The sequence below is a fragment of the Drosophila busckii genome, chromosome X, assembly GCF_011750605.1.
Source record: "Drosophila busckii strain San Diego stock center, stock number 13000-0081.31 chromosome X, ASM1175060v1, whole genome shotgun sequence".
In the NCBI taxonomy this organism is placed as follows: Eukaryota; Metazoa; Arthropoda; class Insecta; order Diptera; family Drosophilidae; genus Drosophila; species Drosophila busckii.
The window spans coordinates 20,234,265-20,249,344 of NC_046608.1; the positions used below are offsets into that span (position 1 = coordinate 20,234,265).

Below are 15,080 nucleotides of genomic sequence, written 5' to 3' on the forward strand. Positions count from 1 at the left end.
ACACTCAATTTACATAATTTTTATGTAAAGCACATTTTTGGTGATTTATTCAATTAAAATAAGAAAACAGCTACAATACTTAACATGATTCATACTTAAATACGAATTGCAAGCGCTTAAGCTGGCAGCTAGTTAAAGCTTGGCCAGATATGAACAACATTTGTAGTTAACAACTAATTCAGTGGTCAGAGAGTTAGAGGCTAGGTTAACTAATTTATATACACAAACTACAAAAGGGTTGGAAGAGGGGCGCTGGCATTTCAGCGTTTATCATCTGCTGCGCTTCGACTTGGAGGAGCCTCCACTGCCAGCAGCTGTCGCTGTAGATGTTGTGGAGCTGGATTCGCGCAGCTGCTTCAGTTCGCTGCGCGTGGCAGCCTTGATGGTCTGCACCTGCTGCCGCACCGTTGAGCTTTTGTAGCTTATGGCAGGAGCGGGAGGCGTGTTGGCCTGGGATTTGTCAAAGAGATCACTGACCTCGACCATGCGCGGCTTGAAGAACATGTTGGGCCGTATGACGGCTTTCTCGGGATGTTTGAATAGATTGAGCAGCCCCCAGGACTGCTCCAAGCGTTCACTCTCGGCCAGCGCTGGACTCTCCACTTCGGATTCCAGCATCCAGGCAGCATTGCGCACTTCAATGCGCAAACGCTCGCACTCCTCCAGGCTCACATTTTTGCTGACATTCAGCAGCTGCTCCAGCGGATTCACAATATACATGGCGGAGTGATCTGGCTTGCCCAGCGCACGTGCCTCATTCAGCGATATGGCGCGATTATGGAAATCGAATTGTGAGTAAAACTCGAAGAACTGCAGCAGCAGCTCGCTGAGGCTGCTCGTGTTGCGGCTGCGAAAGTTCAGGCGTTCCATGTCTCTGGCAAAGGTGCAATTGATGCCATCCTCGGTGACGCGTATGTCTGCAGTGTTGGCCGCCTTTACCAGCGCTCCAATGGCTGGCAGAATGGGCTGGCGCAGCTGCTGCAGGAAATACATGACCAGGCAGGTCAACGAGAAGTTTGATATCCAACGTCCTGGCGATGGATTGGTGAGGCCACAAAGCTGTGCCCAGCGGCGTATGCTAAATGTCAAGGGTCGCACGCGCGGATCCAGCTCACCAAACATATACAACAGCTCCGACATGTAGAAGCCAGTGCTGAAAATAAAGTTTATTGTTATGGATGCAAGAGCTTAAACGCTGGCAGCATATCCTAGCCATCAGGTGATTCATGCAGAGAGAACTGACCAACTCCACATACCGGATACTGAGTTGCATTTTTTGTTTTATTTCGGACTAAGGGCTTATCAACGACATTGTGAATCACAACAAACATTTCAATAAACAGACATAACAAAAAAAAAAAAACTGATTCACCTGCTCCCAATGCGCAAGCGAGAGGGCAATAGTTTACAAGGCATTTGGCAATAGGGGCAACCATTCTTATCTTATCTTATCAGCAGCAAAAAAGCTTTGGCATCAGCTTTATCTTATCCTAACAGTTCTCTCCCTCCCGCTCGCACTTGTGCCCAGCATAGGCTCTACGCCCTGCCCGATGTTGTCATCGTATAGGGCGCTACCTGTGAGTTTTGGTCAGGTTGCTGGCATTGCGGGCTTTTGTAAAGCAGACAAAACGATTTCAACGAACGAACTAAACGGAGTTACGGTTGCTGCTTCCTCTCTATTCTTTTTTTTTAAGTTGTTGCGTGCAATTCCTAACAAGTTTTTAAACTCAAAAGGTGAACATCTTTTTATAACTATTTCAAAAGTGCAAATACTTTTTTTTTAAGTGAAACATTCAGAGTTGCAAAAGCGTAAATCCGAACCAGAAAGAGATTGCTGCTAGTTAAAAACAAATTACAAATTTGTCTATAAGTTAACAAAGCTCTAGGTGCTGTAAACTAATAGATAAATTCCAAGGAATTTGGAAAACCATGTGTATTAATTATTTCAACTACTACTGAGTGTTGCAATAGCAAACTATATCTCCCTCTCCCTCTCTCTCTCTCCCGCTTTGATAACGTTATTTGCTAAACACAATGCGCGATAAGGCCAAGTTTTCATTGGGTTGGGTTGGCTTTCGATGCTATGAATAATACGAAATGTACATGACTCAGTTTACAACTAATGGCTACTCCACCTCCTCTTGCAGGCTCTCGCGATGGGCATTGGCTACGGCGTTCCGGAAGAGCAGCTGGAGAAGCAAATTGGCTGCGTTAAGTATACGGTGTTCTGCTTCAACATTGTCGCCTGGATGATCTCCACGGCGCTCTTTGCGCTCACCGTCTGGCTGCGTGCGGAGCCTGGTTTCAATGACTGGCTGCGCATACTGGAGGCTCAATCCTTTTACATTGGCGTCTATGTGCTCATTGGCATCAGCATCATTATGATGGCAGTTAGCTTCCTGGGCTGCTTGAGCGCCTTGATGGAGAATACTTTGGCGCTCTTTGTGTTCATTTTTACGCAGATCTTTGGCTTCATTGCCACTGTGGCAGGCTCGGCCATTTTGTTGCAGTACAGCACCATAAATTCGAGCTTGCAGCCGCTGTTGGACATCTCGTTGCGCAGATTTGTGTCCACCTCGGAGTACACATACTCCAACTATGTGCTGACCATGATACAGGAGAATATTGGCTGCTGCGGCGCCAGTGGTCCATGGGATTACTTGGATCTGCGTCAGCCTTTGCCCAGCAGCTGCCGCGATACGGTGAGCGGCAATGCTTTCTTCAGCGGCTGCGTGGATGAGCTAACTTGGTTCTTTGAGGCCAAGACCTCTTGGATTGTGGGTCTGGCCATGACCATGGCCATGTTGAATGTCATCTGTGGCGTTATGAGCTTTGTGCTGGTCCAAGCTGTCAAGAAGGAGGAGGAGCAGGCCAGCAACTACAGGCGTTAAGCTAGCACAGACTAGCCCCACTTAGTTAGGTCAGCGCCAGCGTCAAAAGTGCAAAAGTTATAAAACAAAAAATACATATATACAACACACACACACACACACACATATATAAAGCTACTATAGTAACTAAGTCTTCATGTCGAACAATAAGTTAACTGAATAAAGCCAGCTTTGGCCAAAGAAAAACAAAATCAATTGCTTGTTTTACTCACAGGTTGCTCATGCTAAGATCCACCTCCAGATCTAGATGCTCATGGTGGTACTTGATAATAGGCACACGTGCTTGCAGTATACGCCGCACATGGCACACACCAGGCAGAAACAGCTGCAACATATCGCCAATGCATTCCATTTGTCGTTGTGTCTGCGAGCGTCCATTGCTTAGGTTCTCCTTGGTGTGGTAGACTAGCCGCGACGGCTCACTTCTGTCGCTGACTGGCGGCTCGGAATCAAAGCGCAGTATTAGATCCAGATCACAGCCCATTCTGCCAAAGCCATTCACCGAGGAGCCAAAGGGTTGCGCTAATGCATGTGGAAACATGCCGGAGATGGCCTGTTGCACTTGCAACGCGGCCAAAAACCGCAGCCGCACACCCACATCGTTGAGGCGCGTTTGTTCGTAGAGCAGCAACAGCTGTTGCTCTATGCTCTCTGCGCCGCGCAGCATCAGCGTTAAATGCTCCTGACTTAAGGGCTGTGTGCCGTCCACAGCGTTTAATGGCATTGGCTGTATATTTGTTGCCAACTTTGGCTGACCACGCCTACCAGCGCCCGCTGCTGCCGCGCGAAACCACAAGAAAGGCGAACGCACTGGCACACCTCCACCTCCAGCTGCAGCTCCAGCGCTTAGCTCTGTATTGTAGGCACTTGCACTAATTGCTGCTGTGGCTTCATTGTCGCTGGCAAACTCTAGCAACATATAGTGCAGCTCGTCTTCATGTCGTACGCAGTAATGTTGAGCGTTCACAATGCACCCAAAGCGACTGCAGTAGTTATACAATTCACCGTAGGACTTCTCCGAGCTCACTTGTACCACGATGCTGCGCTGTGCCTGTTGGTGACGCGCTCCAATGAAGTCCTCATAGCTAAGATTACCTAAAACATCACATAATAAATTGTTTGTTTCTTTTCTTGATTGCTTACCCACCTCGCAGTCCAGCTGTGCTTTCTGTGCCGGCAGCGGCAGCAGTCGCTGTGGCGCATTGTTTTATGCAATATTTGCGCCAGTGGCAGTGGTGCAACTGCTGTGCTCGACGCATTAAAGTATTCATGGCGGCGTGCTGTGACTCCTGGACACGATCACAACTTCATGTACCAGCAGTTGTTTGCAAAAACTGTTAACCTGCGCTGTGTTGTTTTTAGTGTTTTGAGTTTTGAGGTTAGAGGGCTGCATAAGCAGCTGGCAGCTGCGAGGGCTGCGAAACCATCGATAAGTGTGTTTCCATTAAATTTAATGAAAAAACATTGAAACAGAACCACTTTTCAATAAAAACAGGCATATAATTATTCCTTAAAATCAAAATACGATTCTTTATATATCTTACAGTGCTTTCACACGAGCAATACAATCTATCGCTTATCGATAACTGCAACGAAAAGTGCACTGGCTGTTTTATTTCAAATTTCTATATTCTACTTTCTTATCAAACTCAATTTAAAGTGCTTATTTTTTTTTTATACAATTATTAATATTTATTTAGCTGCTTGGTAATAAGACTGGTTTGTTTTCATTAAATACACATTTGAGTTAATATTGTTAATACATCCATATGTTATATTGATTTTACTTTGTTCTTGGTTGATTTTGAATGTCGTTTTGTATAACTAGTTTAAATTTATGCTAGGTATATATACGTCCAAAAGTAAAACACTGTATATTTTGGAAATATGTCGCGCTGCCAAGTTGTGCAAGTATATTGTTAGACATTTATATATTTTTTTTGTTTTTGGTTATTGTGTTTAAACAACAATTGATGCGGAGGTCTATACATTTATGTATGATATATATGTATAATGCGGTTATTGCGGATATCTTTGTTACGATTATAACTGTGAGTATAGTCTCTTATGCAAATTCTTGGACATAACTTCTCTTCGATTTCAATTTGTTCATTTAAAGAATATTAACTAACGCGCCAAATTTCGTTTACAATTTGTTTAATAAATTTTTAGTTGCGGTGTCATTGTGATTATTTTGTATACGTTTTTAAATTTGTTATTGTTTTTCTTATTATCTCAGTATCACATATGTTTCCTCAGTTAAGCTATGTGCTTTGAGACGTAACATAACGCATGGAAACATATCTATGAAAGCCAAGCTCTACACAACTTTACAAGGTTGAACGCAGTGTAGAGTTGTGCTTTAGCAACAATTGGACTTGCTAAAACAATATACACTTGTAAATAGTAGGAAAGTACAGAGTAGACAGACTTTACACTTAAGAAAGGAACACTTGACTCAAGCTGTTTTCAAAAACAATTCAACTTACAACTTAATAAATACATCATTAAATTTTAAATTTAGCTAAAGCTGCAAAAAATATATAAAACTGTGTGCGCCTGGGCCTACATTCTTTAAGTCTGCATGTGCGCCTGTGTGAGTGTGTGTGTGTGTCTGTGTGTGTGCGGGTGTTTGTATATGCAAGTGCTGGATAGACATACCCTACGCTATACATACATACAATTATACATATAAATTCTAAATGCACTTCAAAATATTGCTTGCCACGCTCACGCCCTTATTTTAAACACACAATTTAGATGTCGTCTATAAGACGACCCTCTATAACGGACGAGTGATGGTAATTGGGACGCGGTCTAAAGTCCTCGTTCTGCTCGTTAAGCTGGGTGGGTGACAAGTCAACGCCTGGACACGAGGGCGTCACTACAATCTGTTCGTACTCATGCATGCGCTTGCTATAAGTATAATCAAATAAATACAAACATTAGTTTGTATACACTTTATGCTCAATGTTGCTTAACTTACCCAAAGCATCTGAAGATGACGCTCTTGAGCCAGCCAAAGAAGTTAAACTCTGCAGTCAAGCCGGGCTTGACGGCGGGATTGGCTGTGCCCACATAGAACCACACGACGAAGACAACCAGGAAGCAAGTTAGGGCATAATACCAATTCACCAGCAGCATGACAAGCAGCTTGGTTAAAGCCTAGAAAGGAATTCGGTTTGAAGTTACAAAGTTTTTTTTAATGAATATAGAGAAACACTTACGCCCAGCAGCGAAGCCCACCGGTTGCAGAAGCCCGAATACCAATTTTTCGTTTTTGAATGTATGGGTGGGCGTATGGGTGCAATGGGTTCGACTTCTTCTTCGCCGTCGCTGCCCCCTTGAGTGGCAGGTGCTTCGCCGCCCTCTGTTGTAGCCTCACCCTGTGCTGAGGTGCTGGGTGCTGGAGCATTGAAGTCTACAATATTAACGGACGGCATCGGTGGTGGCACATGTGTCTGATGCATTGGCGAATTCTGAGGACTTTGCAGATTCTTGTGTCGCACGCGATCCGGAAAAAGTAAGTCGAGATCATTTCCAGCGTCGCCAACGCTGCCATAGCGACGCGTTTCATAGCTAGGACTGGAGGCCTGTATGCGGAAGCGCTCCTCACGCTGCTCCTGAATATCAAAGGTTTGGGCAAGCGCAAAATATGCGTAGTCTATGCACGCGTATGTCATCAGGAAGGGCATGGTCACGATGGGTGCCAGGAAATTAATGTCGCCCACAATGATAAACGTAACCGTAACGACGGCTACCACGGCCATAGCATACAGTGGCACCTTGTTGGGCCCACGCTGTAAAAGACAAAGATGGCAATAAAATCACATTAAAAAGAGTGAGACCGATTATGCGTAAATGAGTCGAGTGCTTACGCCCTTGCCCAGTGCGTCAATGCCGGGAATAACACTCTCCTTGGCTATGCTCTGCAGCACACGCGGCGTGCCGTACATGGCGCCCAGGCAGGAGGACATGCTGGACACATAGATGCCCGCCAGCAACAGAAAATGTACCGCCGACACCTTCACAGCAATCATAAAGTCCGAATAGAGTATGGCACGTCGGCAGGTGGCGCCCAAAAATAGTACAAACACCATATATAGAAAAGTGCTGGGGTGAGAGAGAATAAAAATAAAATTAAAATTTGGCTAGAGATTGCGTTAAATATAATCAATAAATGCTTAATAAAAGCGTAGCCAACATGCGCGACATTTTTAGATAAACAAAAAATAAACGCATATTGCTAATGGCCAATAAAGATAAATAGCATTATTATGCTTAATCAATAAACGTTGTACTGCTTGATTTATAGGCTTAACTTCAATTAATTTGAATTTGATGAAAAGTACAAGTATATAAATTAAAGCATTTGAAAAGCTTATTCGTTAATGGAGTAATTAGCAGGGAAACTATTAAACGATGTACTATCAAGCGATTTTCTATAATTTATTATAAAACTTACGAAGTGCCAAATGCGGCCAAAGTGCCATTGGGTATGTCTGTGGATGGTGCGCGGAGATCGCCGCTCATATTAATGCCTGAGAGCACGCCGGTGACTGTGGGAAAGAAGACGCCGAAGACACGGAACCAGGAATAACCGTCTTCATATTTTGGCCAAAGATTCTCCATAAAGTTACCGCTCATCCAGCCATCAAAGCTGTGTTCTGTCAATGCAACAAAATATGAAATCAAATACAGTATTTAGTTAGTATTCAAGGCAGACGTACCTGCATCCTCGCCAATAAAGCTGCCCACCATAAAGTCCAGCGCAGAGATCAGTAATATCATAAGCAGTATGAACTGTAGCTTGATGACCCACTTGACGCCGGCCACATTGATGCAGCCAAGGAGGAGTACAGCTGCTGTGGCAAAGCCGCGAATGGCCCACGTGTTGCCTTCGAGGCCGACCAGTCCAGCCATAGATTCGCCAAAGCCCATGACATTGAGAGCGCAGCCTACGGCCTGACCAAAACAATAGAGCAGACCCAGGGCGCCACCAAAGCGCGAGCCAAGCGTGTGGGCAATGAGAAAGTAAACGCCGCCGCTCTCAACTCGACAACGCTCACAGATGCCAATGGCTGAGAGCACCGAGACGAGTGCAATCACCACAGTGCAAAATATGATGAGCACAGCATTAAGGATTCCCGCTTGGGCGACAATCCAACCGGAGCGCAGAAAGACAATTACGCCAAAGACATTAATCAGGCAGGAGGTGAAGACGCCATCCCAAGTGCCAAAGAGCACCGGTTGTGAGATGAAAAAACTTGAGCGCCACCTGTTGACAACATATGGTGGGTAGGTGAGTCAGCATATGGTTTGTTTAGAATTTTAAAACGTGTGTGTGTGTGTGTGTACTTACCAAGGCTTGTCGCCTTGCTCGCCGGCAAAGATTTCGTTAGCGCCAGATGCATGATGACCACCAGCTGCGTATGTATACTCATTGCCGAGATCAACAAAGCCGCCGGTGTTGTTGTTGCTTCGTTGGCGAAAATTGGCTACGGTTATCTCACCATCATCATCGCCACCTAGGCCAAAACGCTGCCAATCAACGTTAGCGCGTCTATTGCCGTTATTTTCTCCGCTATTACTCATACTTGCTGCTTTTTGTGTATATGTATAGATGTGTGATTTGTTGTTGTTGTTGTTGCTGCTACTGCTGTTGGAGCTACCACCACCCCCGCGCCAAAAAGTGTCAACAGTTATGTATCGTTGTTTGCTATGATTTTTGGAATTTCTGTGTGTATGTGTATCTGTTCTGATTCAAACCTGTCCAAAAAAAACTGATTTGCTTTCCGTAACTCCGTTTTGAACTGTTGTTGTTGTTATTGTTTCCGTTTCTGCTGTTGCTACCCACGCAGGCAGAGCCTGCAATGCTTAATTAATTCTTTGGCTTAATTGCAGTTTGCACCTAACACTATGTGCTGCATTCTAAAATAGAAAACGTTGCCTTAACGTCGCTACGACGACGCGTCCTAAATGCGTAAAAAACTTAAATAAAAACACTGTTCATGCATCTGCTTGCACACACACACAACAAACAATCACAGATATGTGTCTATAAAACTGGCGCAAGTCGTCATCGATAACTTGTTGTTGCTATAGCGAAAGGCGTTGCCAGACGTCGTGTGTAGTGTGTTGCGCCTATTTAAATGAGTTCAAATTGACTACTAAATGGCAACTTCAATGTGTGTGTTGTCTATCGACCTATCGATATATTGCAATAAACAGCTCTCCGCACGTGTTGATATATTATTTAGTTTAGCGAAATGCCTAAGAAGACTGACCAAACCAAGAAGCCAAAGGCTAAGGCCAAGAAATCCAAGGAGTCGCAGGATGCAGCTGTACCTGCTACACAAAATGGCACTAGCAACGGCAATTCAGATGCAAGCGGTATTTGGCAGGATTCGCGCTTTCAGCACTTGTTGGCCGATCCGCGCTTTCGTGGTGTGCCCAAGGTGCACCGCAAGGTGAAGATTGATCAGCGCTTTCAGGGCATGTTCAACGATGACAAGTTCAAGGTGAAGTATACAGTCGACAAGTATGGCAGGCCAGTGAACAAGTCAAACTCTGAAGATTTACGTAAATACTACGAGCTAGATGAGAACGACAGCTCTGATGAGGAGGAGAGTAAGCCAGAAGAGGCTAAAGCAGATAGCGACGAGGAACAGGCTGAGCGTCGTGCTGAAGAGATAGCTATAACACGTGCCGGTGATGAGGACGATAAGGTGCCAGAGTTGGACAGCGATGATGATGACGATGTGCCAGAAAATCTACGCGAGCGCTTGACCAATCCTAATGTGGACTATGCACGTGGGGAAGGACGTTTAATGACAGACTCCTCGTCAGATGATGACAGCAGTGATGAAGACGAAGGTCCAGAGTTGCAGATTGATCATGTTTGGGGCGAATTGGACAACGATGCGGATTTCACTGAGGATTCTACGCGCCGCTTGGCCGTATGTAACATGGACTGGGATCGTATACGTGCTCAGGATCTTATGGTGCTGTTCAGCTCATTCTTGCCGCCTGGTGGCAGCGTGCTGAGCATAAAGATTTATCCCTCGGAATTTGGCAAAGCACGCATGGCCGAGGAGGATATGCATGGGCCCAAGGAGTTGGTCATGTCGCAAGACAAGGATTCTGACGATGAAGACGACGAGGACGATGAGCTGGTGCGTGAACAAGACAGCGATGCAGAGGAAGGCGATGACTACCACATGGAAAAGCTGCGTAAATACCAGCTAAACCGTTTGCGCTACTATTATGCCGTCGTTGAGTGCGATTCTGTGCAGACGGCAGATAAGGTGTACCAGGAGTGCGATGGCATCGAGTACGAGAGCTCTGCAACGCGTGTCGATCTAAGATTCATTCCCGATGACACCACCTTTGATGAGGACACACCAACAGACGAGTGCCAAGAGCTGCCGGATGCAAGTCAGTATAAGCCAAGGCAGTTTACGACGACGGCTCTGCAGCAAGCCAAGGTGGATCTGACATGGGATGAGACGGCGTTGGAGCGTCGTGAGCTGGGCGACAAACTCTCAAGCGGCAAAGTAGATCAGCTTAACGATAAGGAGCTGCGACAGATTGTTGCCTACAGCAGTGAAGAGGAAGACGAGGAGGATGAGGAGCAGCAGGAGGGTAAAGATGCTGAATCGAAAATAGAAACGCCGGCAGAGCCAAAGCCGGCCAAGCGCAAGGAGCGCATTGATAAGTACAAAAGCCTACTGGCTGAGATCAATGCGCAGGAGCAGCAGTCCAAGCAGCAAAAGTACGAGATGGAAATGTCCTGGAACGTTGATGAGCAGCCGTCAGCTGCGGCGGCGGCAGTAGAGCCCAAGGAGCAAACAAAGACCAAATCCCAGTTGACGCCCATAGAGCAGGTGCTGCAGAAACGCAGCGAGAAGAACAAACAGCGCAAGGAGCAGCGACGCCGCAAGCAGCTAGAGCGACAGGGACTTGATCCGGATGAGGCGCCCGAAAGTGATAACGACTCTATACCCGACGGCATCGATATGAATGATGCCTACTTTGCCGAGGAGTTTGCTACTGGCGATTATGCGCCCGCCAAGTCCAAGAACAGCAGCAAGCAAAAAAAGAAAAAGCAAACGGCAACCGACACGGACACACAGCAGGCGGAGCAGGAGGCAGAACTCGCCTTGCTGCTGGATGATGATGAACAGGAGGAGGCAAAGCAGCACTTCAGTCTGGCCAAGATACAGAAGCTTGAGCAGCTGGAGGGCGGCAACAAGCGCAAGCGTCGCAAGCAACTCAAGAAATCCAAGAATGCTGATCAGAAGCCTCAGCAGCAGCAGGATGATTTTGAGGTGAATCTGAATGATTCACGCTTCAAGGCTGTCTATCAGGCGCACGAGTTCAACATTGATCCCACGAACGCTAGCTACAAAGCCACGAAGGGCATGCAGCAGCTCATAGGCGAGAAATTGAAGCGTCGCCAGCAGCAAGAGACACAGTCGCACGCCGAGCCCTCGTCATCAGAGCCTGCCCAGAAACGTAGCAAACAGCAGTTGGAGCAGCGTGCGCTGGTAAAAAGCCTCAAGCACAAACTGCAGCAGCGTCAAGCGTGTTAAGTTAACAGTTACGTTTACTTTAACTAGTATATAAATAAATTAAATAAATAAATGCTAACGCTAACAATATCTGGCAAAGATCAACCTGCTCCTGCACTTAGTAGTCATAGTTGAAGTACTGCTGATAGATGTGCAATGTCGTAAGCGCATCCATGCGCATTATATCGGGCAGGCAGACACGTTGCTCCTGATCATAGACCACCATTGCTTCACAGAGACGCGCCCAGACAGGATCCTGCCGTCGCCGCACGAGCTGACAGTCCAGTTTGGGGCGCGTCATGCGCTCGAGCACCGCGTGGAGCTGCTCACAGTTGGCATCGTGTGACAGTAGCGTTGCAAAGGGATGGCGACCCACACAGAGTTCGTAGAGCACCAGTCCTAGTGACCAAAGATCCGCCTTAAAGTCCACTTTGCCACCGAGAAGTATCTCGGGCGGCATATAGAGTGGTGTGCCAAGCATATTGCACTGTTTTTGTTGCTTGGCAGGTGCATGTACATTGGATATGCCAAAGTCTGCGTACTTAACGCGACCTGCTGCATCCAGGAGCATGTTCTCCGGCTTAATATCGCGATGGATCACATGCCTTATGTGCAGATACTCCAAACCCAATACCATGTCGCTAAAGTAGCGCAATAGCTTGGTCTCCTCCAATCCGCTACGTTCTATGCCTTGTATAACGTTTCGAATGGTGCCATTGGGAGCGTACTCCAGGACAATGTTTACGGTTCCGGCGTGTTCGAACGATCGTATAAACTGCACTATATGTGGATGTCGCAGTTGTGACATTATATAGATCTACAAGTAAGAAATAATGCATAAATACATGTGCAACACATATAAATGTATATGTACCTCCTCCTTGATCAGCGCCAGCTCGCTTTTAGGATTTTTCACAAATATGCGTTTCACACAAACTTTTCGCTTTTGACGTCCCTCGCGCTGCAGGCACAGAAAGACACGTCCAAAGGTGCCAGCGCCAAGCACACTTATTGGCTGCAGACTAGCATCGCCCAAATCCATTTAAATAAGTTTTAATTTTCAATTTAAGGTAATTAAACTGGCAATGGGCGCGCTCACAGTTTTGTGCTTGGCGCTTCGAGCTCGAGTGTAATCGATAAGTGCTTTATTTCGAGCTCAATTCTAATCTAGCTGCAACAGCTTATGTATCAATTTAAAAAGCTATATTTCGTGTTCGATAACAATACATCGATACAATTTCTAATCAGTTTTGGCACGTGCATTTAAACTGCACACAGTTGATAATTTGCGAATGGGAAGAGGAATCTGGTGTTACATAAAGATATTTAAGGCTTATCAAAATTATTAATTAAAATCGTGTCGAGTCGCGTCGGCTTTGCCGCGTTTGACAGCTTGTTATGCAAATAATTGCAGTTTGAGCAGTAAGAAAGCGAATTACTTTTACTTTTGCACTGCATTTGCATACACACATACATAAGTATGTAAATACATAGGTATGTATGATCAAAGCATACTAACCCATTGAATTGTAATTGCTTGCACATAAAACAGTAACAATGGCAATAACAAACACAATAGAGCAACGACTGGTTACTTGTAATGTTGCTCAAACAAAATTTTTGGATTTTTTGATATGTATATTTTTCAAGTTTTCTCAAATTTCCTAGAGGTGCCCCGTTCACTATTTAATTTGATTATCTAATCCAGCTGCATTTTAATTGCGATCGTTTTGTATTTCGTGTGCACTTACGATTTTATTACAGTTAACACAGTAGGAAACTAATAGATGATGGATTATCTAAACCTTTCACCTGCCACGCCTCTAGCAAATATAAACGCTGACATAATTAGGGCTGTCAAGCTATCAATCTATCAAATGTATGTGCTCCAAATTGAGGTTTGGTGTTTTTTTTTTGGGGCGAGGCATGCAGTTTGAATTAAGGAAGCAAAAGTAATGAGCATTGCAACAATTTGATGTCTCAAACTATGTCAAGCCAATTTATAGGCAGATTTATTTATCTCTATATGTAAATAAGCCGCCAAGCAGGAAGTGTTATCCTTATCAGCTGCGCGCCTGTGTGTGTGAGTGGAGAAAATTTGAATTCGATATCGATGTCAGCCAATTAGCGTAATTTCAGCATTTTGTGGTATCGTTGAACGTTGCCGTTATATTTATTTATTTATCAACGTTTGTTATTTGTTGCTGTACAATTACCTTGTACTTGCGACCGGTTGAATCCAGCGTGTGGCACGGCGGCATCGGTGGTTAACCTGCAATGCAACAAAACATTTGACAACGAGTTTTTGCTTCGGCAGCGTGGCGTATACGTAATAAGCCCCTAATTGTACGAGTTTCAACACGCATACGTTCAACACGTATACGTATGTATGAGTGCCACAAGCAACAACAACGACGACGACAAGAGGCGACCAACGCGCGACAACTTTTCATATATGCCGCTAACAACTTGAAAATTTTCAAATTGTAGTTGCTGTTCATTTTGAAGTTCGTTGCCGTGAATGTTATTGTTGCTTTTGTTGCAATACATTTCACTTGTTCGTTGAGCTCTCGGCTCAGCTGGCCATATTAGTTTTTCGGGTATAAATCCAATCTGGTCCCCAAGACCGAGCCACATTCAGTTCAGCAACGTCAAGGAGCTAGCAACAATCAACGCTCCGAGCTCAAAAGGAATACAACATCCTCACGCCAGAAACAAATTCGAATATTCATTTGTGTATAAACAATTTTTTTTAAGTTATTTTGTTTTGTGTTGGTGCCAAGTGAAAATATCATGCTGAAATTTATTGTAAGCATATAAACTAAATGAAAATATTTCATTTGTGCATTTAAATGAAACAGTGTATAAATTATAATAAAAGTAAACGTTTCAAAAATGCAACAATGTACATAAATAATTTTTTGAAACTGTTACTTACTATTTTTTTGTTTGTTGTTGTTGCTTAACTTTAGCTTCCGTGTCTGGCGCTTTTGGCTCTGGGCAGCGCATTGAAAATCCAAGACTATGAGCATGAGGAACACGCCAAGTACGAGCCGGAACATGAGGAAACTGAAGTGCATCACGAAGTCGATCACAAGCACGCGACATCGCATCAGAGCGTCAAGTTCCATCATTACCATGCGGTGCCCGTGTATATCAAGAAGGAGGATCAGCATTTGGTCAAGAAGCCCATTGAGATTGGCGGCACAAAGCAGAAGCTCAAGATTCTGCATCCCAAGAGCGAGCATAATCACAACTACGGCCTCGTGCTGGAGAATCATAGCGAATCGCATCTGCATGAGCATGGACACTATGAGGAGCCAGTGCATCATTCCGAGCACTACGAGCACTACGCACACCACGAATAGTTTAATTTTATGCACAGATTTTTTACCCCTACCACATAGTTTTTAATGATTTTAATTAGTTATCCCAAGGCTTTTGATTTTTTTTTTGTATTTCCTAAAACATTTCTGAGAAATAAAAACTTTTGCCCAGAGTATTATTGAACATACTACAAAGTTTTTACTTAAATATACTATTTCAATGGAAAAAAGTAATTAGAATAATAATAATTAATAATAAAGCTTTTGTAAATGTTTGAAAATTTTGCTCA

The 15,080-nt window shown here is 44.7% G+C and overlaps 6 protein-coding genes across 6 annotated transcripts; 3 read left to right on the top strand and 3 right to left on the bottom strand.

The window, feature by feature from the left end:
• Positions 1-14: 14 nt before the first annotated feature.
• On the bottom strand, positions 15-4,261 carry LOC108606887 (poly(A) RNA polymerase, mitochondrial). Its single transcript, XM_017997413.1, has 3 exons — positions 4,039-4,261; positions 3,104-3,986; positions 15-1,153 (listed from the first exon to the last, which is right to left on the bottom strand). The coding sequence occupies exons 1-3, from the start codon at positions 4,160-4,162 to the stop codon at positions 271-273; spliced, it is 1,890 nt and encodes a 629-aa protein (XP_017852902.1). The 5' UTR covers positions 4,163-4,261; the 3' UTR covers positions 15-270.
• Positions 1,621-3,086, top strand: LOC108606890 (tetraspanin-2A). The gene is made up of 2 exons (XM_017997415.1): positions 1,621-1,734; positions 2,148-3,086. The coding sequence occupies exon 2, from the start codon at positions 2,157-2,159 to the stop codon at positions 2,889-2,891; it is 735 nt and encodes a 244-aa protein (XP_017852904.1). The 5' UTR covers positions 1,621-1,734; positions 2,148-2,156; the 3' UTR covers positions 2,892-3,086.
• Positions 4,262-4,596: 335 nt separating the features above from the next.
• Positions 4,597-14,895, top strand: LOC108606738 (histidine-rich glycoprotein). The gene is made up of 2 exons (XM_017997133.1): positions 4,597-4,942; positions 14,437-14,895. Exons 1-2 carry the CDS (start codon positions 4,865-4,867, stop codon positions 14,830-14,832), a joined length of 474 nt encoding a protein of 157 aa, XP_017852622.1. The 5' UTR covers positions 4,597-4,864; the 3' UTR covers positions 14,833-14,895.
• Positions 4,942-8,920, bottom strand: LOC108606736 (solute carrier family 12 member 8). Its single transcript, XM_017997131.2, has 7 exons — positions 8,254-8,920; positions 7,622-8,169; positions 7,357-7,558; positions 6,770-7,004; positions 6,119-6,691; positions 5,878-6,056; positions 4,942-5,807 (listed from the first exon to the last, which is right to left on the bottom strand). The coding sequence occupies exons 1-7, from the start codon at positions 8,484-8,486 to the stop codon at positions 5,648-5,650; spliced, it is 2,130 nt and encodes a 709-aa protein (XP_017852620.1). The 5' UTR covers positions 8,487-8,920; the 3' UTR covers positions 4,942-5,647.
• Positions 9,124-11,554, top strand: LOC108606735 (ESF1 homolog). The gene has a single exon (XM_017997128.1). It carries the CDS (start codon positions 9,161-9,163, stop codon positions 11,483-11,485), a length of 2,325 nt encoding a protein of 774 aa, XP_017852617.1. The 5' UTR covers positions 9,124-9,160; the 3' UTR covers positions 11,486-11,554.
• On the bottom strand, positions 11,546-12,573 carry LOC108606737 (aurora kinase A). The gene is made up of 2 exons (XM_017997132.1): positions 12,339-12,573; positions 11,546-12,281 (listed from the first exon to the last, which is right to left on the bottom strand). Exons 1-2 carry the CDS (start codon positions 12,504-12,506, stop codon positions 11,583-11,585), a joined length of 867 nt encoding a protein of 288 aa, XP_017852621.1. The 5' UTR covers positions 12,507-12,573; the 3' UTR covers positions 11,546-11,582.
• Positions 14,896-15,080: the final 185 nt, after the last annotated feature.